The following is a 25,330-nucleotide window of genomic DNA, read 5'->3' as shown; positions in this document are numbered from 1 at the left end:
GTACTCCTTGGGTTAACAGAACACAGAGCGCCCCTGCATCTCCCCAAATTGTCAAATTTAAGCATCAGAACACAAATAATTTTAACATTATTAATGTCTCTTCACTAGAGCCCCACAAAAACTTGGCTTCAAGTGTTCTTCAGCTGAGGTTGATGATGAGTGACTCCACCTCATTTGACCTCTATCACATCAGTTCAAAATGCAAACATGCATGATACTTAGGTAGCAAAATGCCAGTCAATCACATTTTGAAAACATCACAATCTGGGCAAGAGCAAAATTTCCATCTTGGCAGTACATAGATTATAGCTAGGGCCTGGAAATTTCTTATGGACTATCCTTAGGGCAAAATGAATTTCAAGTGAATGAAATTCAAGCAAAAAGTATGGTCTGGCACCATTATTTTGGGCATTTGGGGGAAGAAGAATTAAGACAAACATCACACTCAACTCCCGCCATCCACTCATTGAATTTTCAATAATTGACTGATTTTGAGTGAGTTGTGTTACAAAACCCAACAAGATGAACATGTTTGGTATAATTTGGTGAACACTCTATCAAACTGGCTCAATACCACAATACTATTTGCTTAGATGAGCAGGTAAAATGAAATTAATCTCAAAATTCAATGCATGCACTTTGCAGTATGGCTTGGCATGTTGTCTTTGATTTTAGTCCATGGAATAATGTCAGTTGTTCATGAACTCGTTCACTTGACAAGCCCTATTGACCAAAAGAGTATTTCCAAACAATCCAAATTGCCCCCACAATGGCTTTCATGGAAGATCTTGGTTTCATTATTTGGGAAATAATTTACCAAATGAAAATAAGTTGTTCAAAAATTTCCAGGATTTCATCTTATTTTAGCGTCTCTAAAAAATATGTCAAATAGCAAAATAAGTCGCGCTTGGAAAATGACTTTTTATGCCACCAATCCTCGTCCATATTGCAGTGGTTCATGAAAGAGCCTACGTGAGCTCAACCACATGAGCTCAGAGGCTCATATGCACATGATTGAACTCTGAGAGATACATTGGACAAAGGTCGATTGGAAACGAGTTCCTGAGTCTATCAGATAACAAGCAATCTCTGGGAGGATTCGATTCGTTTTAATATTGGGAATCAGCTGCTTTTCTCCCTATAAAAAGTGAAGTGTTCCATTCTGGCCGATCTCTCCCAGCAGAATGAGTCCGCCGGGTCAAAAAAGGGAAAGAAAGCCCTTCTCTTATTTGGTCCATTCCTCTATCCATGATCCAAGCTGTTTTTTACAATCTAGCAGACTAATCAATAACACAACGTCACATTCTTGAATCTGCGATTGCTTTGCCTGATGTCGCCGAGTCCTTTTGTGTACTGGGCTCAAAATGAGAGCCACATCTTCCTCCGGGTGGATCTCAAACATGTGCAAAAGCATCAACTCAATATCGCCGAGGAGGAGATTGAATTCACCGGCTACGGCATCGGGGCTCAGGGCTCGTCCGAGGTTGAATATCACTTCTTGATCGAGTTCTTTCTCCCGGTCAATCGCGAGGAGTCCACCTATTTGATCAAAGACCGGGAAATCACCATCCATATCCAGAAGAAGGAACCGGATTGGTGGCCCCGCCTTTTGTACACACAGCAGAAACTCTCTTGGCTCAAGATTGACTTTGATCGTTGGACATCGCGAGAAGAGGAAGAAGACGATACAGAGACGGAAGAGCCTGGGATGTCCACTCAAGATCTTATTAAGAATCGATATCCTGAGGTCTATGAGAAGTTGCAGAAGGAAGAGTTGGGATTCATCTCGGAGTCCAGACGCAAGATCTACTTGTTTTGCTACAACTTGTTCATGCTCTGCGGATTTGTGTACGTGTTTCTGATCATGAACTTGCGATATGCCCGTCATGGCGACGAGTTCATTCCCGAGACGTACAAATCCGTGGGTAATGTGATGAAGATGCTCCATCTTTTCATGATTCTGGAGGTGATGCACCCGATGTTCGGTTACACCAAAGGGTCCATCTACGAGGCTTTCCTGCAGGTTTTCGGGCGCAATTTTGTCCTCTTCGCCCTAATAGAGGCTGAACCGAGAATGCAAGAAAAGCCGGCCGTCTTTTATCTATTCATGGTGTATACCACGATTGAGATCGTTCGGTACCCTTATTACATGCTTCGTGTGTACGATTTGGAATTTGGCATCCTCACGTGGCTCCGTTACACGGCCTGGATCCCTCTCTATCCGGCTGGGTTCGTTTGCGAAGGCGTCATCATTCTTCGCAATATCCCTTACTTTGAAGAGACCGAAAAGTTCTCGGTGGCATTACCCAATGCCTGGAATATTGCCTTTCATTTCCCCACCGTTCTCCGTATCTATTTGCTCCTGTTCTTCTTCCCTATGCTCTACACCATGATGAACCACATGTACCACCTCCGATGTAAGAAACTCAAAATTCGCCAACACGTCAAGAATCGTCGGAAAAAGGACGACGATTTCGAGGAGTGAATACACGATTGAACTCTTTTGTGATATTTAATCGCTTCTCATTAGATTCCTTTGAGCAGGTTGGGAAAGACAAGCAATCATCATGATTAGGCCAAATAATAAAATGCATCAGGTTTTACCGAAACCACACCACAGGTGATCAAGGTCTCGCTCATTTTGATGCTTATTCCTCGCCATGATCCTTGAAATACTTCATCTTCTCCTTGGGGTCCGGAATGATGGTATCACTGCCTGGTTTCCAGCCCGCGGGACAGACCTCGCCGTGCTTATCTGTGTATTGGAATGCTTGCACCAATCGAAGCGTTTCATCCACGGATCGACCCACAGGGAGATCATTCATGGTAATTTGTCGTAGCACGCCCTTATCGTCGATGATGAACAACCCACGGAGAGTGTGGCCGTTGTCCTCGAGGTAGACGCCATAATCCTTGGAAATGGTGTGCGTCAAATCAGAGAGCAAAGGAATGTCCAGCTTTCCTAAACCACCTTCCTTACGAGGGGTGTTCATCCAAGCCAGATGTGTAAAGTGAGAATCCACCGAGCAGGCCACGACCTGAAAGACGATATCAATTAAATCGGTTGCTCTTTAATGTCTCCTTTTACTTACTATTGAATCCGTGATGTCATACCTCGGTATTGAGAGCTCGGAATTCTTTGACACGGTCGTTGAAAGCCAGGATCTCGGTAGGGCACACGAATGTGAAATCCAGAGGGTAGAAGAAGAACACGAGGTATTTTCCCTTGAAATCGGTCAACTTCAGCTCAGACATCTCGCCATTGGCCACGGCAGTGCCTTCCCAGTAAGGGGCAGGTTTGGAAATCATGGCTTTAGTCCACTGAAGGTTATGTCCGGAGGCCTTATTGTCGGTGTGAATAGCGCCACCTGAAAGAATGAAAGACAATACTCCCGGTTTATTTCCATCTTTGACACTTACATGGATGCCGTTGACACAACTGACTTATTTGAGCAACCGGATTTCCCAAATTGTGATTGGAAAACGAGAGTTGAGACTTGATGGGCGATTTCACTTTGAGATTCCAGGCCGATTTACTTCGACGTTTTAATGTCTTGGTGATATTAGACCAATTAGGTGCACTAACTTGGGGAACATGACCATTCATGGTGTTGTACATGGAGGGAGATCGCGAAAGGAAGGTCAAAGGAGGACGGACACCAAGTACTTTGTTTGGCTGAACACCACGGCGAGCAATTACCGACTGACGTGGTTCAATGAAGGTGGGCCACACAAAGTAGGCCTTCTCTTCTCCTCCCTCCCTAGTTCGGTTGAGTGAGTGTTTTTGCTAAACTTAAAAAGCTCGGGCGGAAAAAGGCGTCGTTTGCATGATTGACTTTGAAGTAGTTACTGAACAGAGTAATTGCGCTCAATCTGAGGAAATGCCAAATCGTTATTCAGACAATTATTGAGAGAAGCGGTTTCATTACAGATTCAAGGACTTGAGGTTGACTTACTGCAGGTAAAATTGAACTCTTAGCAAGGGAAGTGCAAAACAGGAAGATCGATCAACCAGGCGTGAACTGAAGATCAAATTCAATTCAAATCTTGAACTGTGTGCAAGCATTTGGCATTGTAGAATAGTTGGAGAAGGACTTTACCCGGGAATAGGTAATTAAATGCAACAATGATGACGCAAAGTTGTCCATCAAATGAAATCGACAGGAAGGAATCATCATTAAGTTTAACAAGAGCAATCCATGGTCGAAGACATTGGCCAATCGAAGGAGTATTGAATAATTTGGGATAATGGCAAGTCAAGTTATTCCTTTTGGAAAAATATTGATCATTCGCCATTCTTGAGGAATTTCCGACTCGGCCAACAACGAGAAACGTATTTCAGAGCGATTATCTCAGCCTAAATGTGGAAGGCTTGGTATTTGCGTGGATGCAGTTCAACAACCACCACCTGTTAGTCAATCACAAAGCAAATCTGCCTTTGATTCTAAACACGAATAATGGATGTGCCACCTGGGTCGTTCATGAATGAATGAAAGTGCAAAAAAAAAGTCAAAATTGCACGCATGAAAGCAAAAAATGTCTCGATGACAAATTAACAGATGGGTGTATGCTAACAAGTAACGGCGGTGTTTTTTTTTTCCAAGCCAAACCAATTTATTTCTTACCCTCTACAAAAATGAACGTATCAGGAGAGGGTGAAAGATGGCGGAAAATCGAGGTCAGGATTAAGGTTAATGATCATTGATCACTATTATATGAGATATCTCACCTGGACCATCCTGGCAAGTTTGTTGGACTCCCAATTGGGCTTGGACCAACACCAAAAGACCCACCAGGAGCAAAGAAGAGGTCATGGTTCCTTTAAGATCGTTCAACTACAGCGAGTGTCCAAATGAAGTGTTACTTTCCAGAGTCAAAGATCCTCTTCAAACAGTCGTCACCGAGTGAAAATCCGCTGCGTGGCAGTCAACCCAACGATGGACATGTATTTGTAGTAGTCTCCATCCAGTCAGTCACAGTCACAGAACGGCCAACTGCTTCAACTACTTCTGTGGCGAGCCCACTTGTCTTTTTCAGGCAGCTTTTGTGAAGGCTCGTGTATGCCTCCTTGAATCCTCTTCTCTTTCGCTCCTTCCTGGATTGACTTGGGGCGATAACAAACCGGCGTTCCCACTAACTTAAGCAGCAAGTACGCCCGAGAAAACAAGACCGGTGTGTCCGCTGGGCCGGACATTTAGGGTCAGATTTCCCTTGTAGAGGGCGTTATCTTGACCCACGGCCACTAACGCCCTCTTCAGTTGGACGGACGATAAGGCATCCACGGAAGGCATTGTTAATTAATCAATGGGAAAGTTAACTTGAAAGGCTTTCTCGACTACCTGGAAGGTGCGTGAGAGGAGAACCTTTTCACATGCCTTGAAAACAAGTCATCACCATCTTCGATACCTCCAAGCTCTTCAACGTATCGCGCCCGGATCCCAAGGGTTCCACCACTCGAGCAGCACCCACAGACCTCTGTGTCAGTGAGTAACTAACTGGCTGAGAATGAGAGGGATCCAGTAGATTTCTATCCAATAAAAGGTCGATGTTCCTCCCACCCTCACTCGCCAGCATGAGCTCATTGCAACCTGTGGTTCAAGTTCAATCATCCTCTACTTCAGTCACCAATTGGTCTCGGTCATTAGTAGAGCCTAGGCAAAACATTCGACATGAGTGGCTTAAACTCCGAGGGATCTTCCCAACGATCGGCTAGCGTGGAAGACTACGAAGATCCTAATAGAAATGAGGAGAGAACTACAAGCTCTTTAGGCCACGACCCCCTCATCTATACCGAAGTATTCGACGATAAAAGTGAACCCACACATGCAGGTACAGTGTTCTGACTGACTCACGTGACAATATCATTTATTATCTTGAACATGGAACCATATGAAATAGCGAGCACTCATAGTAAACTTTAGACGGAACTTGGAACCATTGAGAAATGACAATAATGTTACCTTCTTTTTACAGAGGTGCAAGAATACGCTCATCGTTTGGGCATTGACGTAAATACCGAGCCTCAACTTCTAGACATTGCCAAACAGGGGTTGTTGACTGAATTGCCACCCCATTGGAAACCTTGGTAAGAATTCATACCAAGCCAGAGGATGTTCCTATTCTTCCAGTTTAAGGGGCTCCAAATTGGCCTGGGGTTTGGCGCGCCAAGACAAATAGGCAAAGCCTTGGCCAAAGGCCTCTGCCTCCGCCAAGGTTTCAGGCAGATCCGCGCCTTTCGTTTCCGGTAACATTGTAGCGGCAAAAGCGCCAACGAAACTGATCAGCGCCATAATAATGTAGGGCACCCGAGCATCAATCGTACCCAAGTGAATGACATGAGGTCCAAAAATGCTGACGATTGAAGCGAAAAGGGTGGTGAAACCCATGCCCGTATTCCTCACGCAAGTGGGGAAGATCTCTATGGTTTGGACGTAGATGATGGTGAACGAGATGGTGCAATTGAACTTGGCGATGAGGCAGAACGCTATGACGATGGTGTTCAAGCTTGGCGTTGCTGCGATGAAGGAATTGACGCCTAGACACAAAAAGTTCAGGAAAAGGATGAAAGCGTGACTCCAACGACGTCCCACGTTTTCCTGCAAAGTAATAACAAAACTTGGTCGAAAGGGCCATCTTTCTAGTTTAGAGAGTGTCCAAATAGGCACTTACCAACATCCACATGCACAATAGAATGGCTGGACCTTCGATAACCGAGAGCAAAAAGAAATTAAGAAAGGTATTGCCCGCCATGTTGCTCACGTTCAACATCAAAGAGTAGTACAAGAAATTGCTACCAACATTGGCGCAAGCAAGGAAGAAGGTCTTTTTAGCCATGTTGGGCTTGGAGAAAAGGCTGATGTACCCGTATGATTTCTCGGCTTGCATTTTCTCGGCCACCAAAGTCAGCTTCTCTGTCATGTTGGATGGGACTTCCGTTTTATTGACTGTCGCCATCGCTCTCAGAGTGAATTTGGCCTTTTCCACTTTGTTCTTGGTCAAGGCCCATCTGGGTGATTCTGGAACAAAGTTCCATCCCAAGACCAGAAACCCTAAAGGAATGGTAGTGACCAATGCAATGAGCATCCAGTCCCGAAGAAGCCATGAAACCAACGGCAAAAGACACGACCCAGCGGTCCTGTGAGAAATGATTATGACGGAGCTGAATTGTTCTAAATTCATGAGGTATCTTGGTTATCTCGAGCAAATCTGGTTAAGCCCTTTTCCGTTAACTTACCACGTGATGCATGAAATGCCAATGGCCCATGTCCGATACTCAGGAGGAGAGATTTCAGTGATGATTGTGAAGGGAAGATGGAAGACTGCAACGTAACAAGCGGCGGATACGGTCTTCAGAGCGGCATAGACGACGAAGTTATGAGATACAAAAGTTTTGATTACACCGGAAATCACCACCAAAATGGTGGTGAGTAAGAAGATGCTCTTCCGACCGAAGCGATCGCTACAATACCCTAGGAGAAACATGCCGAAAATACCACCCATAGTTCCAATCGTGAACAGGTTAGGAACATGCTCAGCCTTGTCACAAACCCAGTCGTTTTGCGAAGGAGCCGTTTCGGAAAAGTCTGCCCTATCGTATTTCCAGCCCCGAGAACACGAGATTGTTGTGGAATCCTCCAAAGTGCTATTCCCAGGACAGAGTTGTTTGTTCCATTGGTCCATGGTCCAAAAGGTCTCGTTAGACATGCCTTTGGGAATGAGAATGGCGCAACTGTCGAAGCCCATGGCGCCGTCGGGTTGTATTTGCTCAGGCAAGAAGCACTTTTTCCACTCGTCTAGGTCGGATCCCGTCAAATGCGCTTGACTGGGATGAGAACACCAATGAGGTGGAACTTGGAGCAGAAAGATCTCGTTCATCCAAGAAAGAGGTAACATCAGGAACACGGGTCCAAAGATGCAGTACAGGAGGCGTTTTTGAAACGTCCCGCCTCCGGTTACCAGAGCGATGATATCCTCGAATTCCTTCATGACTTTCAAAGCGTGTGCAGCTCTCCTCCGCCACGGCAAAGCAATGAGCAAACACTAAGCTCAATGATGATTGTGTTCCATTTAAGTTGCTTTAGAGAAATTGTTGCCTAATGCATTCTCGTCGCGCAACAGTTTGTGATATGAGAGGTCCACATCTTGTTCAAGCGATTGAGATGACTGATTTTGACGAAAATTCCAGTCTTCTACGTCAGTTTCCCCCAAAAGGCAGCTCGCAATTCGAAACTAGTGCTGCCAACTCACTCTACGCCGAGTGGTTCCGACAACAATCAAAATGGATTTAGTATCATGTTGATTGTAATGCCATAACAATTAAAGCGCCATGTTCCAGTGGAACAAATTTTTAAGGAGACCCTTGAACCACTCGTTTTGTGCGCGATATGCTTCATAACTCATAAACATCCTACCAGAGCAAACTTGCTCAAAAGTACGTCGAATTTCTGAGACTCTCGGTATCTACCCAATTACGAGTTAATAAAAGTGATGTCGGCACAAAGCACAACATGACATTTCACTCGTTTGGTTTGCGATCTCGCTCTTAAGAGGCCAGTGAACCAAATCCCTTTTAGTATCTAGCACAGCAGTACTCACTGTGATGGAATCATTCTGGGGTCTGTCAAGAAATCATCCCCAGCATCAACTCACGATTGATGGGATAAGTGCACCATATGAGGGAACAACTACTATCTCTAGCTCTCAATCGAGTTCGCGTGATCATTTTCCAAGGGATTTCCTGTAATACTCTTGGAGATTTAGCCAAGTGACTATTGACAACGGAGCAGATTAGTTTCCTGTCTGTATTTTCGCATCTTCTTCCTGCCGTCCTCTATCCATTCCTGACGTGGATGGCATGCTCGACTACTTACTTGTTCGGGAAATATCACGGTACCCACATGAACACGAAAGCTATCCTAGTGCAACGATAACAAGATTCAAATGATAGCTCACCAAGGGGGATGCTCTGTAATTGGATTGTTCTCTTGCAGTTGGGACGAAACAAAAGACGATTTCTATTATTTCAACTTCGAAAGTGGTCATAGTCAATGGGAGCACCCTTTGGATGCGATCTTTTTGGAAAAAGTAACTGAGGCTAGAGGCCAGAAACGGTTGAAAGACTCCAAAGAGTTCCTGGATCCAGACATCACTGAGGTCTCTGGCGATACCTCAGATCTCTTGTCCGCCGAGGTGAACAAGGAGGATCAGGATCAATTCAATATGGATTTGAACGCTCCTCAGAAATTGGTGAGGCTCATTGGAAACATATCCATTCACAAAATTGCACAAACACTAGCAAATACGATCTCCTAGGCTCCATTGCCACCGTTGGGTAGGCAATTGGCCCCATTAGGCATGGGTAAGAAGACTCTGCCCCCAGTGAACACCCTTGGACCACCACCAGGTGGAGGGGTTCCTTTGGGATCGACTCCCTTGTCGGAGAAGAAAAAAGTCACCTCCATTCATCACTTGTCCAAACCGCTCACCAGACCCGTCCTAGGAGGCTTAAAAGTCAACCATGACCCCCCTGGCCTTGCTAGTCCAACCCAAAGTTTGGGTGCTACGCATAAGAGGCAAAGCCTCATAAAAAGTTCCAATGTCAATCACGCACTTCCTGGAGATTCTTCACCGGAGAATTCCTCTCAAGTCTCCTCTACTTCTGGTCCGATCCGAGGCATTCTCAAAGGGACAACTGCCTCGTCGTCCTCACCTGCAAAGGAGGAAAGGAAACTCTATCGAGACTCTCTGACGCAAGCAGATAAGAAAAGGATTCACTTCAATGCCAAGACCGATGTGAAAGAGCTTACATTTGAGGTGAGCCAATTGACTTGATTTTGATCGATCTCATGATTGTGGGGCATGAAGGGTATTTTCTTGCAGCCGGAGAGCACGTCTACGTCTTCCGAGGTCTCAATCGAGAAAGTCATATCAAAACCAACTCCTAGGTTTCAGCCTCCGAAACCAATTCCAAAGTTGGAATCTTTGCCTTCCGAAGATTCACATGAAGATAAAGACAAAGATTTCATGGGTAAGCAACATTTGAGTGTGACAAGGTTTTGGCATGGTTTGGCTTTTTGGTGTGACTTCTTTGCCGGTGTTCAATTTGAGTGTGGACATAAGTTTTCGGCACAACTGATTTTTCATTCCATCACAAACAAGCACGACACGGATTATTTGACCCCGAGGATCTAATTCTTGACGACGGCACCTTGGAAGATTTCTTGGTTGGCTCAAGCATAACAGGTACGAGCTTTGAGCAACTTTCATTTCCACGAAAATTGCTGTACATTTTGTTTCTTCTTTTAATGGTTGTGCAGCGTAGGGGTCAAAGAAAGCTATATTTGCAATGAGGAAAAACAATTATTTCATTCTGACTGACGAAATATAACAATTTTGCTTTGGTTGGATTATTCAGTAGAAAAGTCCCATGCCAGTGGCCCCGCTTCGAATGGATCAAGGCCTAAAACCAAGTTGTCGAAAATTCTTTCGAGTGTTAGCAATCCAGACGAGGAGGACAAGATTCCCGAAAACTCAGTTTCCGCTCCAAGCAAACCCAATCCAAAGCAAGATTCGAGCTCCACCTTGTCAAATGTGAAGTTAGGTACAACGACAATGCAATCATTGGATCAAGCCAAAAAGCCCGACAATCCGAGGTCCTTCCATAGTGAGTCGGCTAGAATCGCTCCCAGCGTTGCTCCAAAAAAACAAGAAGACGTGCGTGACATCGAGAAAGATGTTCAAGATGAGGTGGCGTCCTTCAAGGAGCGCATTAGCTCCAATTTGGCAATCGAAAAAACGAAAATCGAGGCTGAACTCCGGGCTGCTTATCAAGACGAGATTCAGCAGATTCGAGAAAACCTTCAAACCGAACGTCAACGTCAAGAGGAGAACTTGAAGGATGTGTTTGCGTTCGAAATGCAAAAACTTCGCGAGACGTTAGAATCGAATCTGGAGATCCAGAGAACTGAAATGATGCGGAACTTCAATGACGAAATGGATCGTGACTCTCGGAAGATGGACGGGGAGCGACAATCCCAATATAGAGAAAAAGAAGAAGAGCTTCGCCAATCGGTTGAGAATCAGTTGGAACATTATCGCACCAAGCTAAAAGAAGAAGTGGAACAACAGAGGGTTTTGATTGAAAAAGAGTTCAAGGAAAGATTATTGCATAATATGGAGAAGGCCCGCCAAGAAGTTATTTCCGAAATCAAAGTTCGAGAAGCCAAAGAAATACATACACAGATTGCCATTTCCCACCCAGAGGTCCCCATATCCACCAATGATTCCAAGGCCGAATTCATCAATGAAATAAGAAACCTAGAGGACGAAATTCGGGAGTTAAAGCTTCACATCAAGCAACAAGAACAACGGAAGCCGATTGATGACCCTAGAGAGAACAATGACTCTTCAGATGATGGCATTGAAGACGTGCCCAAAAGACGCCATAAAAACGAGGATAGAGGTAAATATCTAGCATGCTAATCCATGTGCAAAACCTAACACCTCGTTTTAACTCATTTACTCGGTCGATAGCATCACATCGGTCAAGACGAGTCCGGCCGGTGGAAAGCGATTCAGATTCCTTCTACGAATCGTCACAACTAGGTAACTAGAAATTAATAACTTTAATAACTCATACTCCTAACCCATAGATCTAACCTCTATAGATTTAAACAAGTCGTTGCAAAACCTTAAGAGAAGAGTCAATTCACTCGAGAAAAGCATGAATCCGTTCTCGGTACCATATCAAGTTCCCACGGTGATCAAGTACTCATTATCTGGCAGTCAATTTGGTAAAGTCAGATTGAGTACCCTTCATGTATGGATTGAAATGTCTAATTGGTCGCATTCATCATTCTAGGGGCCGTGGTTCCGGCTAATGTGCCCACAAGTGCACTATCTGGTTATGGAACAAATAGCAACCGGATAACAACCTCATCCACTGGTTGGACGGTGGATGAACAAATTTATAAGTCAAAACTCTGGCTGAAACACAGGAATCAATCGCGGATTCCCAAGTCTTAAGACTGAAGTCACAGACCAAACTAAAGCAATCTCCCTTTAACTTCGATTTAAAAGGCGACACAGCTTTTAAATCAAATGTTCTCGATTGGACGCATATCTTGATGAGAAATGCAGTCTAAATCGCGACCAATTGACGTGCCAAGTCCGCACCTTTTAGTGCAAAATCTATTTACGTCCAAAACGAGCATTCACCCTGCCTACAAACCTCTCATTGTACCATACTATAACAAACAAGGATTTTGAAATAAATGGTGGTCAATTATCACTCGCACTTCTTATTATTTACATTGTTCCCCAAAATGAAATTGGAACGATTTCAATTGGTCTGGATGTATAAGTCTAATCCGTCACTATATCTTGATTCCTCCCGCCAAATATCTACTTATGAAACGGATAGAAATCCAAACCAGTCTTGGAATCCCATATCTGTTTGAACTTGGGTAATTGCCGGCCTTGATAAATCATTTTCTGAACCGAAGGTCGGTGACTGGGGATTTGAAGCTCTTCTTGAAGGGTACATTCCACGGGCTCACGAGGACGAATTTCGATGAACGACTTCCGCAACACATTTTGATTTCGAGCGAATTCATCCGCTAGCTCAAAGACAAATTTCTCTTGGATATCGCAATTCAGGATGAAATAATTGGCGTGACTAAAGAGATCCCCGTTGCTGAAGAGCTTTTTGGGGCATTGTCGATGGCCCAAGAACTCGATTTGACGCACGATTCCGCCTCGATCCAGAATGTGAGTGGTGAGCGACTTCAGGCAGTCTTTCAAAGCCGGCTGAGCCAAAGTTTTGACTATCAAGTTCAACTCGAACCCGGGCATCCTCAACGCCTCAGTGCCACCAATGGCTAATTCCAGGACCTGCAATGAATCCAAAACAGCTTGAGCTCACTCTACTGATATGGCAGGGGACCAGGGATGTAAAACTTACATATACAGTATGGCAAACTGACCAATGGAACGCAGGTCAGGCGGACTTGGTTGAGAATGGAATTGGGAAGGTGTCTGCAGTGGGCAGAAAGTCAACAAAACACAAATATCACAACACATGGATAGATTTTCAGGGCTGCCATTTTGGTCGTGTGACTGACTTGTTCAGCGCGGCAGTTTGGCTACAAAGAGGGAGGCCTGAACTGGGCTAATATAAAGCCATGCGACCATATTTTAAGATAGCGGATCGGATGCTCTTTTATCATCAAGCGCCAAGACGAGAGTAGATAGACAGAAGATGCCTTTTTGAGAGGACAGTGTGTGAAAACTCGACTTATGTTGGTTTGACTCGATCGAGTTCGTAGAGAGGTAATACTTATTGGTTGCTATGAATAGATTCAAAACTCGACTTATGTTGGTTTGACTCGATCGAGTTCGTAGAGAGGTAATACTTATTGGTTGCTATGAATAGATTTAAGGCTGCGCTAAACCCCAACCAAACTGAAGCTCAAAACTTGATAGGGCATTCTAACTACCGCGTTCATAGGCACTCGATCAAGCGCTCGAGGATTCAGGCGCCTCGCATATGTACCAGCATAGCTTTATAAATCCTACTCTAACTTGTCAGGCTCTTGCCTGCGGGTCAACAATGATAGGCAATCCCAGTCCCGGGCAGCCCGTTAAGCCCTGGCTCATATTCAGAAGTCCGTGCTCGGTCTCTCGGGAGATCTGGCATTCGCAGCTGAACTAACCTCGCCACGAAATTTAAAGCCAAGCTTGGCTTGGCTTATTTAAATGTCCTGAGTACACAGGCTATATGAAGAGAGTAGTCCTGACCAGCCTGAGGCTCTGACGCCTCACCAGCCACCCTGCCTCTGGCCCGACCTGTGGTGGCTCAAGCCCCGGCCGGCCCATCGACAACGTGCGCACGCTCGACCTGTGTCAGCCATTTTGATTGGTCCGAATTCTGAGCAAGCCATATCTGATTGGCTATGAGCCTTTCCCGCTCAAAGTTGTGTCTCGCTGTGGCGCGCGGGAGTTAGTTGAGGGGCGCGAGCCGGTGGATCGGCACCTGTGCAGTGAGTGGCTGGCCGGGCTTCTTTCTTTGGAGCAATGTTTGTTGCTACTAGAGTTGTTCGGGATCGTGGTCCTTCTTCCTTCCTTCCTTCAGTTCTGTCTTCTGGATCCAAGTATCTCTCTGTCTCTGTCCCTCCTACCAGCTTTTCCGTCCGTTGGGGTGATTCGATCGATCGATCGTGGGAGTGGGTGAAAAGGCGTTGCTTTGCCGTGCCAAGTGTGAGAGTGCGGCCCGGGAATGGTGGCCTGAATTGCCGCTGAAGCATCGGCCTTGATCGGGGTCAGGGTGGACTGACCGCGGTAGTTGAGTATGGAGCCGGATAATTTGCCCCAACAGATTTTGTTGCACTTCCAAGGCGGGACTACGGGTGAAACACCCGCCATGATCCTCTCGCCCACCACACGCCGGCGTCAACGCGGTCGGGGCGTGGTGGTTTTGGATAATGTGACGGCCGCTTCCAACATGACGAATCGGACCGCATTTACACCGGGTATGAAACCGACAGACTCTCATTCTTTCCACCTTGGTTGGGATCAAGATCATGGACACATGTTTCTCATCATTTATGGCTGGTAGTAATGGGGTTCAAATGAAGCTAAGCGAATTAAACTGGATATCGAAACCCCACCTCAAGCCAGTTCACAAGCACATATCACAAATGGGAGTCATCTAGTTAATTTTAGGCTGTCCCAGTTTCAACGGTAACCAACGTCTCGCAAGTTTTTGAACTAACCTAATCCAACCTCGCTCAACGGTTGCCTATGAATACGAGGCCCTCAGACCATAACCTTAGATGCCTAATATTTGGCGGTGTAAATGCTCAGGGCGTCCATAGTATGTGATAGGCTGGCACATAGGATGATTTTATTTCGTATTATTTGGATATTAATGATCACTGACCCACGATGCTTAGTTAGGTCACACGATGATATCTGTCTTCCAGAGTTTCTGAATCGCTTCGATGGGGCCTCCAATAATCTCCCCGGGCTTATGGCCACGCCCAGTCCTGACGAGCTGGTGATCCAAGCGCGTGGTCGTCGTCGATTTCCTTTAACCTTCAGTCCGGATGTGTATCACACGCCTGTGCGTCAACGCCACCGAATGTCTTCGTTGGCCTCGGCCAGCCAAACCAATCCGGGCATGACTCGCCTCTTATTGCCTACCCGCACGAGTCCCCGCAAGCGATTGACGCTGTCCGATTCGCCCCCCAATCGTTCGAGCACCCGTTGTTGTTCCGTGTTCGAAACGCCTTCGCCCGACGCTCGCCTCAAGCGCAGCCCGATCTCCAAGAAATGCAAACTAGCCCTCGACACCCAATTGTCCGACACGCCTCTCAACACGTTGATGAAAGGGTTGTCGCAGTCGCAATTGACTGGTCTCATGGCCAAACTCATGGCTCAGCATCCGGAGTTGGAGCGTGAAGTGGCCGAGTTAATGCCCCAACCCGATTTGGCGCCCTTAGAAGAGCGGCTCAATTATCTGAAACGAAACGTGTTCAAATCCCTGCCCAACACGCGACTCGAGTCTAAGTCTGATTCTTTGGCCTACAACCGTGTCGCGACTCATTTAGTGGCCTTGAAGAAGGCCCTCTCCGATCAAAGTAAACAATTACTAGATAGTTGCCAATGGGGAGCCACGGTGGACCACACCATCATGGCCTGGAATTACGTCAAGGCCACACCCGTGTGGGACAATTCGCCGCATAATAACGTCAGGCGTCAGAGCTTCAAGATCTTGGCTGTCAATTGTTTGCACGCTCTCAAACGAGGCGATTGGTCGCCGACCGTGTGCCAAGACATTAGAAACAGGTAACTAATAAAACTTACATTAATAGGAATCCAGATGGCATTGGTTGTTCATAATTGATTCCCTGTTAAATTTGGAAAGAGGTGGTATTTTTTCACCGTCCTCCTTTCTCCTTTACAGACTAGGTCCTTTGGAAAAAGAGTCGGAAGACATTACTCCTTGTTTAAAGCACTTGGATTTCATAATTCAAGCAGGCGAAGTTGTTCATCCATAATCCAACTGAGGATCTGGTCCCGTTCATTCTGATGCTTGGAAGGCTGAATCCGAGGCCCCCCCCCAAGCTGATCTCATCGTATTCTCATATGCCATGGCATTAAACTACCTATGGGTTTCGAACGTGACTAAAGAAATCTCGGGCATATGAATTACCGTTAACTCCAACGCTTTCACGTGCATTACACTATGCATTTATGCTTTCTGATTTTTTTCAATGATTTTTGAAAAATGTGAACAATTATTGAAATACACGTAGCAACTCGGCGAATTCCGGATTTGCTTTAATTTGTGATTCATAAGCATGAGAAGTATTGAGGTGTAGTAAAAAAATAGGCATGTTGGTCGTCCAGTCCTTATTTCTTCTCATATTTATAGAAACCCTCGCCAGATTTGATACCAAACTTGCCCGAATCTACCAATTGGTTCAACATATCACTGGGCTTGAACAAAGGCTGATCCGGATATTTAGCATGCCAGCCGTCCAGGATGAACTTGACCGTGTCCAGTCCCACGTAATCGGCCAATTCGAAAGGCCCCATGGGATGTCCAGCCCCCAACTTCATGGCCGTATCGACATCGCGGGTGCTAGCATCGCCCCTCTCTACCATACGCACAGCCTCCATCATGGTGGGCACGAGAATCCGGTTGACGATGAACCCCGGCGTGTCTTGACACTTGACCGTGGTCTTCTTCATGGCTTGACCCCAATCTAACATGGCCTGGAAGGTCGCGTCCGAGGTCTCCGGGATGCGAATGACCTCGAGCAGTTTCATCACGGGCACCGGATTGAAAAAATGCAAGCCTCCGAAGCGGTCCAACCGCTGGGTGGCCGTGGCGATATCCCCGATGGGTAAAGACGACGTATTGGAGGCGAAAATGGTCTTGGCCGGTGCGATGGCGTCGTATTCCTGAAAGATCTTTCGCTTGAGCTCCAAGTTCTCGACCACGGCCTCCACCACCAAATCCGCCGTGGCCAAGGCCGCATGAGGCTGTGTGGCAATCTGCAGATTGGCCAAGGCCGACTGGACGAAGGTTTCACCGGCCGACGGGTCGCCTTGGAATTGCTTCTTGGCCACCCGTTGAATGGAGGCTTGGATTCGGGCCTGAGATCGGTCCAACACCTCTTGGTTCAAATCCACCAAGGTGACCTTATGACCGGTCTGAGCGCCCACTTGCGCGATCCCGGCGCCCATCAGCCCGCCTCCGATCACAATCATCTCGTGGATTTGACCCGCTCGAGCCACCGAAGTGGTGGACAAGTGCCGCACGGTGGACGCGCTCAATTGGGAAACGAAGGCCATGGTCTGGACTCAACGGGATGGACTGGCCAGTGTGTGGAGCCTGAGTAGTGCTTAGGATTCAGAGTTCAGAAGGCCAATGGACACGTGCCTGCGGGCTATGGAGGAGAGCTACTAGTGGCCTGCCTTGAACGGCCGGGAATCCAATGCTGAATTGAATGGAGCTTAATGGATGGAGAGTGTCTCTCAGTCAGTGAACTTTTCAGCTGACCCAGGGGCGCCGAACTCACTCTTTCTTCACTTTGGAACGAGATTCAAGATTCCCTCTCACCTCCTTGGTCTGGACAGTTTCAGTTGAAATGCTAGCGATATGGGTTGGATCATAGAAAACCATAACATAACATAAACCATATATGAAGTTATCTATGGGTTGGATTCATAGCAGTCAGTTCATGAAAGTTGACAGATCCAACAGCATTCACTCTTAAGGAGACTGCTGGTTTACTCGCAAATCTAATCCAAATTTTAGAGAGTCCCTCATGGTGAGCCAGGTCAGCCACATGTATTTTTCCAGATACGGGTAATAAGTACAGAATGGTTTGCTCAAAAGCTGAATAAGAAGGAGTTCGTGCCATCCTCAGTAAAATGGACAGACCGACTCCGTTATCTTTCTTCAGCAAATTCCTCATCGTATCGTTAGGTGTTTTTCATTGAATGCCATTTCATGACGAGTAAAACGGATCGCCCAGAGCTCAAATAACTCCACGACTCGAGGTAGCTAAACGGGTACAATTTAATACTGAACTAGCTGACGCTTTAACTGTCAATGGTTTTAAAATGATCATCATCAATGGTGGAGTAGATGTGGCCCTCGCCACTGAGGAAATCCAATGCCGAGTCCAAGTCAACCTTGGAGACCTTGGCCTTAAGTTGTCCCATCAATTCCTCACGACCAATCCCTTCATCTCGCGTGCAAGCCGCAATCACCTTGTAAATCATGTCCTGCTGGGCGTTCCCAAAGGTATTTCCGGTACTCATATTGGGCATGGCTGTGGAATCTAGGAGGAAATGCCCACTTAAGACTGGTCATGGCCGGCCATGCTGGTCGAAAAATAAAACACTCACTTGATCCAAAATTCATCATGGAATTGGACATTGAGTTCATGCCAATGTTAGTATTCTCTTGATTCTGAAGTTTGCGAATCATGAGCTTGGCGTGCAAGACTTCCAGACCGTGAGCTTGGATCTCGTCTTTGTTCTCAATTTGCGAGATCTTAAAGATCATCACATGCTTCTTATCTTGGGCCGTGCGAACTGCACCAATCACCCGACAATGCATATTCTCGGATACATTCGACGACGTGTGCTCTTGACCCTCCTGCAAACGATGTGAAGTTAATAACACCCGATGTTTTCGGAAGGTAATGTCTATCCAGTAATTCATGTAAGGCTCGGAAAACATCCTTTTGATTCAAATATTTCCTTTCTGCCATTTTGGGGACTGAAAGCGAATTCAGTAGCAAAAAACAAACAATTTTTGGTAGTTTGTCACAAAGCAAAAGAAAATCATTCAAAGCTTAGAAAAAGCTATTCCAGCAATATCGTTATGAGATAAACTGTTCAATAAAACTTAGGAAACAAGACTTTTTAAAGGCTCTTGAAATTTTTTCAACGTCAACAATAATTGCACTCGTAACTCTGAGAGCACTTTGAAAGAGATTGTTGTACAAAATCGCTATCTATTACTGGACAAAAACTAAGAAACCACTAGGATACGAAAGAAGATCACATTGAAAGTGTCAATTAATCTACACAAAAGCGACTTATTTGGGTCTATATTTTTATGCATATTTCATCAAAATATGTTTTGAATAAAGAAATATAACTCGGATATCAATGATTGTATGTGATTATGCAATTGTAGTGTAAATTGGAATGTAATTCTTCAAAGAAGAAGAACAAATTGCCCAACTTGTCCACTTGGGAAAGAAAGAAAATAACGACTCTAAAGGCAAATCAACATCAAGGGAATTCGTCTTAGACATGTTGTGAATTAAAAATGACAAATAGGCCCTAGAATGGGTTTTTCAAATGACCGCCTTTAACTGATGCCAATCTATCATAGTAATTAATCTTACAAAACTAAAAAACCGCTTTCCACGCAAAAAGTGCTTTGTAGATATCAATCATAAATAAAAAAAAAACCAAGATAATTTGTGCCTGAATAAAATTTACTACGTTCTCACCTTTCGGGTTCATTTTTTTAAAGTAATGTTTCCCCTCCCTAGCGTTACATTTTTCCTACTTGTTACTTTTGCTCGATATGTTTTTTGACATTCAAATCGAATTGCATACCGCATTCTTTCCTGGCACTGACCATGAACTACTGGAAAATGGACGAGGAGGCTTGGCTCAATAATTGGCATTGCATAATTGAGTCACTACTTTGTGGTCTACATCAAATAGGCTGGCGCTAGGCATGAAGATCGTCAGACCTGGAGAGGAAAGCTCTCTGAAACCTCGCTAGAAGACGTTTCAGTTTTGCGTTACCTCCTAATTGAGCGCTTAGACATGCAGATGGAATTGATTGAGAACTCTCTCAGCGGGAATGCATCTGATCAGGTGGTAGCGCATAGCTCTACCAAACCTCGCAAGAAGACGTCCTCTCCAGTCCTGACGAACTCCATGTGCTAGGGCGCTTGGGAGCATGCAGTTCAATATTCAGCTCAATCAAATGACCGAGAAATGAGTTGAGTAAAATAAATTTAGTTAAATAAAATGAATAAATTTCTCGTCTTGAACTGGTGGGATTCCAATCCCAGCAGCGGTAAAGGAAGTCCGCAGACAGAAAAAAAAATCAGTTATGCCGCTCTGGAGTTCTGCACAACAGTTTGATAAAGAATAACTTTTGTTCCAGTTATTCGATGAGGTGAAATTGAAAGTAAGTAGTCGTGGCCACCTAGGGTCAATTTTAATTGATGAAGACAGCAATGCGCGTGCTTGATTCTGAAACGTTATTTCTCGACCCGTCTCCCCGTCCAAATTGCAGTGATTCAAGCACCAATGCACATCGTTTTCCCAAAGCTCTGAACGTATTTCAGTAAGACGTATAGGACGATATACTCCAACCAATGATTATAGATCAATGATGTAACAAGACTGTTTCGCTTACATCCACCCAATGAACGGCGTCAATGGTACCCGTGTCATCCTCGATGGTGTAGGTGTTCTTGGTGGCCTGGTGATCCACGCGCTTCACCCGCCCCACCAACACCACCATGCCCACTTCCCGACCCTCCACCGTCATTTGGTCCCCGCCCAAGGACTGAATCTCGCCAATATCCACGGGCACCACATTTTGAGCCCTTTGCTTTTTACCAGCTCCGCCGGCTCCTCCGGGCGTACCCGATTCACCCCCCGGGGTACCGGTCATGAATCCACCGCCTAACAAGAAAAGCGGACATGAGGACACAAAAATCAGCTTTTGGGCAACCAAACTTACCGCTTTCCCACATAGTTGAGATGAGTTGAGCCCAACTTGAGACTTTGGAAATGAGTCGAACACCTTTAAGCGGGAAAACGAATGGTACACAAACACATCCAGTGTCACCACATGGCTGAAGAAAAAAGGTTTTGAAATTCGAAAAAGGTGCTAAATTTATTCACATGGTTATTTGACCAAAACTTGGTGCTGAATTTCAGATGGAATTGATTAAGGAAGCCTGCTCTGAATAGTTGACCTTGCTTTTAAGTAGTCATGATATTTTTTTTTCACCCACCCACCCCTCATATTTTCGCACCCATATCCCTTGCTCATCTTTTTTGTTGCTTCTTCTCTTAATATTGCATGCGCTTGTTACAATTGATTACACGTTGAAAGGACATTTTCTAAAAAGTAAGAAAGTGCTTTTTCCCCAGGTGTTCATATTGAAACATGTTAAATTACAAAGCGAGTTAGAATTGTCCGATTTAAGCTTGGAGCAAAAAGTGCAAAAGCGCGTAAAAGCACCAGATATGGCGGCACTAAACAAATCACTGACATGGGACTGAGATAGAGTGACGACTGACAACTGACCCAATGAAGGGTGAAGAAATGGATGGTTGAATAGAATAAGTGAGATGGATGGTAAAGCCACAAAATTGACAAAATAGTGGGCATCAAGGAGCAGATGGTTTTACTTTAAGACAATTGAGACCGATTGGGGTCATCCTGTAATGCTGCCAAATAAAAAAAAGTACGCTGACACGATTCCTGTCACGCTCGAATGTTATTTAAGTACTAAATATATCTTGATATTTAGATAGATGTATAATAAAATGAGAGAACTATATCATTGGGTGGAATCTTTGTTTTTAAGAGGGGGAAAAACTGAACCAGGATTGATCCCATGATCAATCGTCAGCTGATGAGTTGCCACTCCCCTCAACTCTTGAATAAGCTAAACGTTTGGTGCGCAGCTCAGTGTCGACCCCGGTTAATTGCTAGCTTGGTCGAAAAAGGTCAGTTCATACCAGACCAACCTCATTATCTTCCAGTTTTGTCACAGTCTCCTATCATGGGCATCGACCATGTCAGACGATCCCTTATGTTATCTATATTGTGACCTGTCTGATTAGTTTCTTGAGTGATAGATGCCAACTGACAGAGTGCAAATGTTCGAGAATGGCAGCACTGAGCTCGTTCTGCTCGTTCTCTAAGGCAGTGGTGACCGCTGACTAAACACAATCCAACACACACACACACACATGCACACAGAGCGCTGAATGGTGGAATGCAAGATTTGTCTTGGACCAAAATCGACTGACTAACTAAACTACAAGTTAGTTTAGAAACCGCTTCTGAGCAGCCGGCCTTTTTCACTGCCTTGTCGCGAGTAAAGGAGGAGATGCATCTGGATGACGATTTATTCAAGCGCTTCTGCGTGGCCAAGTCCTTCAAAGAGAATGAGGCCAAGACCAACTCGATGAATTTCTCTTGGGACGGCCTGAACTTGATCACGTCCTCCGAGGACGACCAGATCATCATTTTCGATTGCGAAAAGGGTGTTCAGAAGCGTCTGGTCAATTCGCAGAAATATGGCGTGGCCCACGTGCGATTCACGCACGCCAAGAACGCCATCGTGCACGCCTCCACCAAGGTGGACGACGATTTGCGGTATCTGTCCTTGCACGACAATAAGTTCATCCGATATTTCAAAGGCCACACCAAGAAGGTCATTTCCCTGGCCATGAGTCCCATCGACGACTCGTTCATTTCCGGCTCGGCCGACAACTCGGTCCGATTATGGGACTTGCGGGCGCCCAACTGCCAAGGGGTCATGCATGTGGGCGTGGGCGGCAAGCCCGTGTGCGCCTTTGACCCCGAGGGCCTGGTCTTCTCCGTGGGCGTCCAATCCGAACAGGTCAAACTCTTCGATTTGCGATCCTATGATAAAGGTCCTTTCGCCACGTTTGTCTCCCCCCAAGAGAAGAACTTTGAATGGACGGGTATCAAATTCTCGCCCAATGGCAAGTATATCCTCCTCACCACCAACGGGCCCTTTATGCGGCTGCTCGATGCCTTTGAAGGCAAGCCCTTGCAGACCTTTGCCGGCTTCCAGAACAATCGGGGCGTGCCCATTGATGGTGGCTTCTCGCCCGATTCGAGATACGTCATCTCGGGCTCGACCGATGGGCGGATCCACATTTGGGATACCGAATCTGGTATGAAAGTGTGTATCTTGAATGGCGGACAAATTGGGCCCACGCAGTGCGTTCAATTCAACCCGACCTATTTCATGATGGCCTCGGCCTGCTCCCATTTGAACTTGTGGTTGCCCAATACCAAAGACGAACCCACTACTGCTTGAGGGCATTGAGCTTCCCATCGATTCATACAGCGTTCGTGTGTCAAATAATTCGGGTGATAATATCCCTTTCTCCGCTCTACGCCAGAATTTGACAGTTCCCAATCATCCCCGGTTTGTTATGGTGACTTTGGTTATTTTTGTAACGACTCGTTCAATATTGGGCGCGCCCGAGAACTCGTATATTTATTCGTGTCTAATAACAAAACAACGTGATTTAGCTCAACTTTTGGATTTATTTCGGGTGGAACAGAACTTTCAGGCTTCATACTTAATGCGCGATAATACAGCCGCTCGACGGTCCGTGTTTTGAAAGAGAGCTCGAATAAGGTGTTTGATCTCCTCGACGCTAAATTCCGAGGCCAAAGGTCCTTTCCCACTGGCCCATCGGTCGTCGATCTCCTTGAGGTTGGCATTCAAAACCAGAATGAGTTCATCAAACTTTTGCCATAAATGGAGGTAGCGCAGGATGTCGTATTTCGAACTCTTGTCTTGGCCTTCGATCACAAATATGTCTGGCAGCTTTTCCTTCATAAAGTTGAACAAGGAACTGATTTGTTGGGCCGAGTCGGCCGCGATATCTTCTAAGGCCACCACGCGATTGATGAGCTCGCCCACGACGAAATTGGCTATGCTGCCAATGGCTTTTTTGTACATAGCTGCGGGCAAGACGTGCTGCCAGACTTTCCGGAGGTGATGAAGTTGATGTAGGATTTGACGCAAACTTTGTTCCGTCTTGGGTGGCAAGTCAGCCTCGCCCGTGATTGACGAGAACCCCGAGGCTTTGAGGGCCTCGTGCATACTCTTCTGTTGAGCATCCAGTTGAAACGAAAACACCTCTAAGCCCGCGTCTCGGAGATATCGCACAAAATCCGACATGCTCAGGATGTTCTCGTTCAAGGGCGATGGCAATCTAGATCGATATTCAAACCCGATCATAGGAGACAAATGAGCCAAATATAGGCAATTGGTCAAGGCCAAGGCTGCGTGCTGAGGGAATTGTTTCCACGAGTCGTCGTGGTATGTCCTGATCACCTCAGGGTAGATCACGAATATTAGGCGGGCAGCTTCCAGGAGCCTGCCAGCTAACATCAGACTTGACTGGCAAGCATTCTCCAAAGTGGATCTCACCAGAGCGATGATTTCAAACACGTGCTCGCTCACTTCGCATTTCGGAAAGATGAATGGACTCTCATAGAGGGAAGCCCCATCGGGCAATTCGAGCTCTTTAAGCATTTGACTGGCTCCCGAGAATTTGATGTCCACATCGAAGAGTTTCTTAGCCACCTCTTGAGCTTCGTCGTCGGGTAGGGTGGTGAGTGGAGTGACGGTCCTAGTCTGATATAAATCTCGTTTGGCCAATTCACGGGCTTTTCCCAAGATCTCGGCCACTTTCTTGTCGGCAAAAGTCCGATCCACATTGGCAGCGAATTCTAAAATGGTTTTCTCGTCACTTTCGATGAATTTGATGTCTATCAAATAGGCCCGGAACTTCTTGGCATTTTCCAACACATCCTCAAACTTCTTGAGCTCCGAATCTTCAGAAGGAACGGCCCGGAGGAGACATTCCTTGACCAACATCTCAACGATGTCTTCGGAGAAAGTGAGACCCAGCAATTGGAAGGCAGTCATGGAATCCTCGCTCTGGTCAATTGGTACATCAAGAACTCGGTGAAGATTTTCCAGAAGACAACTTATGTTTGCAAAAACATCTTGGGGCTCGGGTCGGGTCTTCATCTCATGAACACTGAGAGCTACGCCATCGTGTTCTTGAGTCACAGCTACATTCCTGGCCATGATGGGCCGAAAGAAGTATTGCATCAACTTGGAGCCCAGTTTCCCCAAACGTATGGACAGCAACTCCATAGAGCGAAGGCCTTGGACTAAGGAGGTCAGGTCAGACTCGGATTTCAGCATCAGCTTGGCCGAAGTGAGCGATTCCTCATCCTCGGTATCTTCCAACTCGGTCACGAAACCGAGTTGACTATCCCAATCCTTACCCAACTCGTATTGGAGAAGCTCCATGATGAGAATGTACTCGACCTTGGCGGCTTCAAAGGCTTTGGATTGGTTTTCATCACACTCGGACAGGTCGATGGACTCATCGTTAATGTTCAAATGGACGGCTTCAAGCGTAGTGGCAGCTTGGAAGAACGACTTTTCCTCCACGAACTCTTTGGCTTGCA

The 25,330-nt window shown here is 45.9% G+C and overlaps 10 protein-coding genes across 12 annotated transcripts in view; 4 read left to right on the top strand and 6 right to left on the bottom strand.

Moving 5' to 3' along the window:
* Nucleotides 1–994: 994 nt before the first annotated feature.
* Nucleotides 995–2,509, top strand: LOC131884242 (very-long-chain (3R)-3-hydroxyacyl-CoA dehydratase-like). The gene has a single exon (XM_059231958.1). The coding sequence runs from the start codon at nt 1,331–1,333 to the stop codon at nt 2,483–2,485; it is 1,155 nt and encodes a 384-aa protein (XP_059087941.1). The 5' UTR covers nt 995–1,330; the 3' UTR covers nt 2,486–2,509.
* LOC131884245 (peroxiredoxin-4-like) lies at nt 2,499–5,001 on the bottom strand. 2 transcript variants are annotated; one of them, XM_059231962.1, is made up of 3 exons: nt 4,730–5,001; nt 3,115–3,368; nt 2,499–3,038 (listed from the first exon to the last, which is right to left on the bottom strand). In XM_059231962.1, the coding sequence occupies exons 1-3, from the start codon at nt 4,812–4,814 to the stop codon at nt 2,649–2,651; spliced, it is 729 nt and encodes a 242-aa protein (XP_059087945.1). In that variant the 5' UTR covers nt 4,815–5,001; the 3' UTR covers nt 2,499–2,648. The 2 variants fall into 2 exon arrangements, with proteins under 2 accessions (XP_059087945.1, XP_059087944.1); XM_059231961.1 differs by lacking the exon at nt 4,730–5,001 and adding an exon at nt 3,445–3,727.
* Nucleotides 5,002–5,230: 229 nt separating this feature from the next.
* Nucleotides 5,231–12,151, top strand: LOC131884240 (centrosomal protein of 164 kDa-like). Of its 2 annotated transcripts, XM_059231954.1 has the most exons (10): nt 5,231–5,829; nt 5,974–6,085; nt 8,991–9,246; nt 9,313–9,813; nt 9,880–10,027; nt 10,159–10,242; nt 10,415–11,461; nt 11,533–11,604; nt 11,667–11,792; nt 11,861–12,151. In XM_059231954.1, the coding sequence occupies exons 1-10, from the start codon at nt 5,670–5,672 to the stop codon at nt 12,022–12,024; spliced, it is 2,670 nt and encodes an 889-aa protein (XP_059087937.1). In that variant the 5' UTR covers nt 5,231–5,669; the 3' UTR covers nt 12,025–12,151. The 2 variants fall into 2 exon arrangements, with proteins under 2 accessions (XP_059087937.1, XP_059087938.1); XM_059231955.1 differs by lacking the exon at nt 10,159–10,242.
* On the bottom strand, nt 5,849–8,367 carry LOC131884241 (solute carrier family 22 member 7-like). Its single transcript, XM_059231956.1, has 3 exons — nt 7,235–8,367; nt 6,670–7,135; nt 5,849–6,596 (listed from the first exon to the last, which is right to left on the bottom strand). The coding sequence occupies exons 1-3, from the start codon at nt 7,984–7,986 to the stop codon at nt 6,117–6,119; spliced, it is 1,698 nt and encodes a 565-aa protein (XP_059087939.1). The 5' UTR covers nt 7,987–8,367; the 3' UTR covers nt 5,849–6,116.
* A 132-nt stretch (nt 12,152–12,283) lies between the features above and the next one.
* On the bottom strand, nt 12,284–13,147 carry LOC131884246 (small ribosomal subunit protein bS6m-like). Its single transcript, XM_059231963.1, has 2 exons — nt 12,962–13,147; nt 12,284–12,891 (listed from the first exon to the last, which is right to left on the bottom strand). The coding sequence occupies exon 2, from the start codon at nt 12,850–12,852 to the stop codon at nt 12,403–12,405; it is 450 nt and encodes a 149-aa protein (XP_059087946.1). The 5' UTR covers nt 12,853–12,891; nt 12,962–13,147; the 3' UTR covers nt 12,284–12,402.
* An 859-nt stretch (nt 13,148–14,006) lies between these two features.
* LOC131884243 (uncharacterized) lies at nt 14,007–16,328 on the top strand. Its single transcript, XM_059231959.1, has 3 exons — nt 14,007–14,528; nt 14,982–15,846; nt 15,965–16,328. Exons 1-3 carry the CDS (start codon nt 14,348–14,350, stop codon nt 16,056–16,058), a joined length of 1,140 nt encoding a protein of 379 aa, XP_059087942.1. The 5' UTR covers nt 14,007–14,347; the 3' UTR covers nt 16,059–16,328.
* Nucleotides 16,321–17,546, bottom strand: LOC131884244 (probable 3-hydroxyacyl-CoA dehydrogenase B0272.3). Its single transcript, XM_059231960.1, has one exon. It carries the CDS (start codon nt 17,359–17,361, stop codon nt 16,414–16,416), a length of 948 nt encoding a protein of 315 aa, XP_059087943.1. The 5' UTR covers nt 17,362–17,546; the 3' UTR covers nt 16,321–16,413.
* A 295-nt stretch (nt 17,547–17,841) lies between these two features.
* On the bottom strand, nt 17,842–20,914 carry LOC131884126 (replication protein A 32 kDa subunit-like). The gene is made up of 4 exons (XM_059231791.1): nt 20,801–20,914; nt 20,471–20,742; nt 18,424–18,676; nt 17,842–18,356 (listed from the first exon to the last, which is right to left on the bottom strand). Exons 1-4 carry the CDS (start codon nt 20,811–20,813, stop codon nt 18,115–18,117), a joined length of 780 nt encoding a protein of 259 aa, XP_059087774.1. The 5' UTR covers nt 20,814–20,914; the 3' UTR covers nt 17,842–18,114.
* A 1,108-nt stretch (nt 20,915–22,022) lies between these two features.
* LOC131884125 (WD repeat-containing protein 82-like) lies at nt 22,023–23,370 on the top strand. The gene has a single exon (XM_059231790.1). The coding sequence runs from the start codon at nt 22,185–22,187 to the stop codon at nt 23,145–23,147; it is 963 nt and encodes a 320-aa protein (XP_059087773.1). The 5' UTR covers nt 22,023–22,184; the 3' UTR covers nt 23,148–23,370.
* Nucleotides 23,366–25,330, bottom strand: part of LOC131884123 (centromere/kinetochore protein zw10 homolog) — a 3,012-nt gene continuing 1,047 nt past the window's right edge. The window contains exon 3 of the mRNA XM_059231787.1: nt 23,366–25,329. Coding sequence (XP_059087770.1) covers nt 23,403–25,329 — 1,927 coding nt within the window. The 3' untranslated portion in view covers nt 23,366–23,402. The remainder of the gene's footprint in view (nt 25,330) is intronic.

This window comes from Tigriopus californicus, chromosome 7 (genome assembly GCF_007210705.1).
Source record: "Tigriopus californicus strain San Diego chromosome 7, Tcal_SD_v2.1, whole genome shotgun sequence".
NCBI classification, from domain to species: Eukaryota; Metazoa; Arthropoda; class Copepoda; order Harpacticoida; family Harpacticidae; genus Tigriopus; species Tigriopus californicus.
This window is presented reverse-complemented; position numbering and strand designations above follow the sequence as displayed.

Coding starts and splice junctions, on each gene's coding strand:
- LOC131884241 (XM_059231956.1), bottom strand. CDS start 7,986: ATGAAGGAATTCGAGGATATCATCGCTCTGGTAACCGGAGGCGGGACG. Junction 7,136..7,234: donor GGCATTTCATGCATCACGTG/GTAAGTTAACGG, acceptor CATTTCTCACAG/GACCGCTGGGTCGTGTCTTT. Junction 6,597..6,669: donor TATTGTGCATGTGGATGTTG/GTAAGTGCCTAT, acceptor ATTACTTTGCAG/GAAAACGTGGGACGTCGTTG.
- LOC131884242 (XM_059231958.1), top strand. CDS start 1,331: ATGTCGCCGAGTCCTTTTGTGTACTGGGCTCAAAATGAGAGCCACATC.
- LOC131884246 (XM_059231963.1), bottom strand. CDS start 12,852: ATGCCCGGGTTCGAGTTGAACTTGATAGTCAAAACTTTGGCTCAGCCG.
- LOC131884125 (XM_059231790.1), top strand. CDS start 22,185: ATGCATCTGGATGACGATTTATTCAAGCGCTTCTGCGTGGCCAAGTCC.
- LOC131884243 (XM_059231959.1), top strand. CDS start 14,348: ATGGAGCCGGATAATTTGCCCCAACAGATTTTGTTGCACTTCCAAGGC. Junction 14,529..14,981: donor TCGGACCGCATTTACACCGG/GTATGAAACCGA, acceptor TCTGTCTTCCAG/AGTTTCTGAATCGCTTCGAT. Junction 15,847..15,964: donor TGCCAAGACATTAGAAACAG/GTAACTAATAAA, acceptor TCTCCTTTACAG/ACTAGGTCCTTTGGAAAAAG.
- LOC131884240 (XM_059231954.1), top strand. CDS start 5,670: ATGAGTGGCTTAAACTCCGAGGGATCTTCCCAACGATCGGCTAGCGTG. Junction 9,247..9,312: donor TGAACGCTCCTCAGAAATTG/GTGAGGCTCATT, acceptor ACGATCTCCTAG/GCTCCATTGCCACCGTTGGG. Junction 11,462..11,532: donor CCATAAAAACGAGGATAGAG/GTAAATATCTAG, acceptor CTCGGTCGATAG/CATCACATCGGTCAAGACGA.
- LOC131884126 (XM_059231791.1), bottom strand. Junction 18,677..20,470: donor ACGCCGTTCATTGGGTGGAT/GTAAGCGAAACA, acceptor CATCGTTTGCAG/GAGGGTCAAGAGCACACGTC. Junction 18,357..18,423: donor CATGATGAATTTTGGATCAA/GTGAGTGTTTTA, acceptor ATTTCCTCCTAG/ATTCCACAGCCATGCCCAAT.
- LOC131884245 (XM_059231961.1), bottom strand. CDS start 3,619: ATGTACAACACCATGAATGGTCATGTTCCCCAAGTTAGTGCACCTAAT. Junction 3,369..3,444: donor AAATCCGGTTGCTCAAATAA/GTCAGTTGTGTC, acceptor TCATTCTTTCAG/GTGGCGCTATTCACACCGAC. Junction 3,039..3,114: donor TCCGAGCTCTCAATACCGAG/GTATGACATCAC, acceptor ATCGTCTTTCAG/GTCGTGGCCTGCTCGGTGGA.
- LOC131884244 (XM_059231960.1), bottom strand. CDS start 17,361: ATGGCCTTCGTTTCCCAATTGAGCGCGTCCACCGTGCGGCACTTGTCC.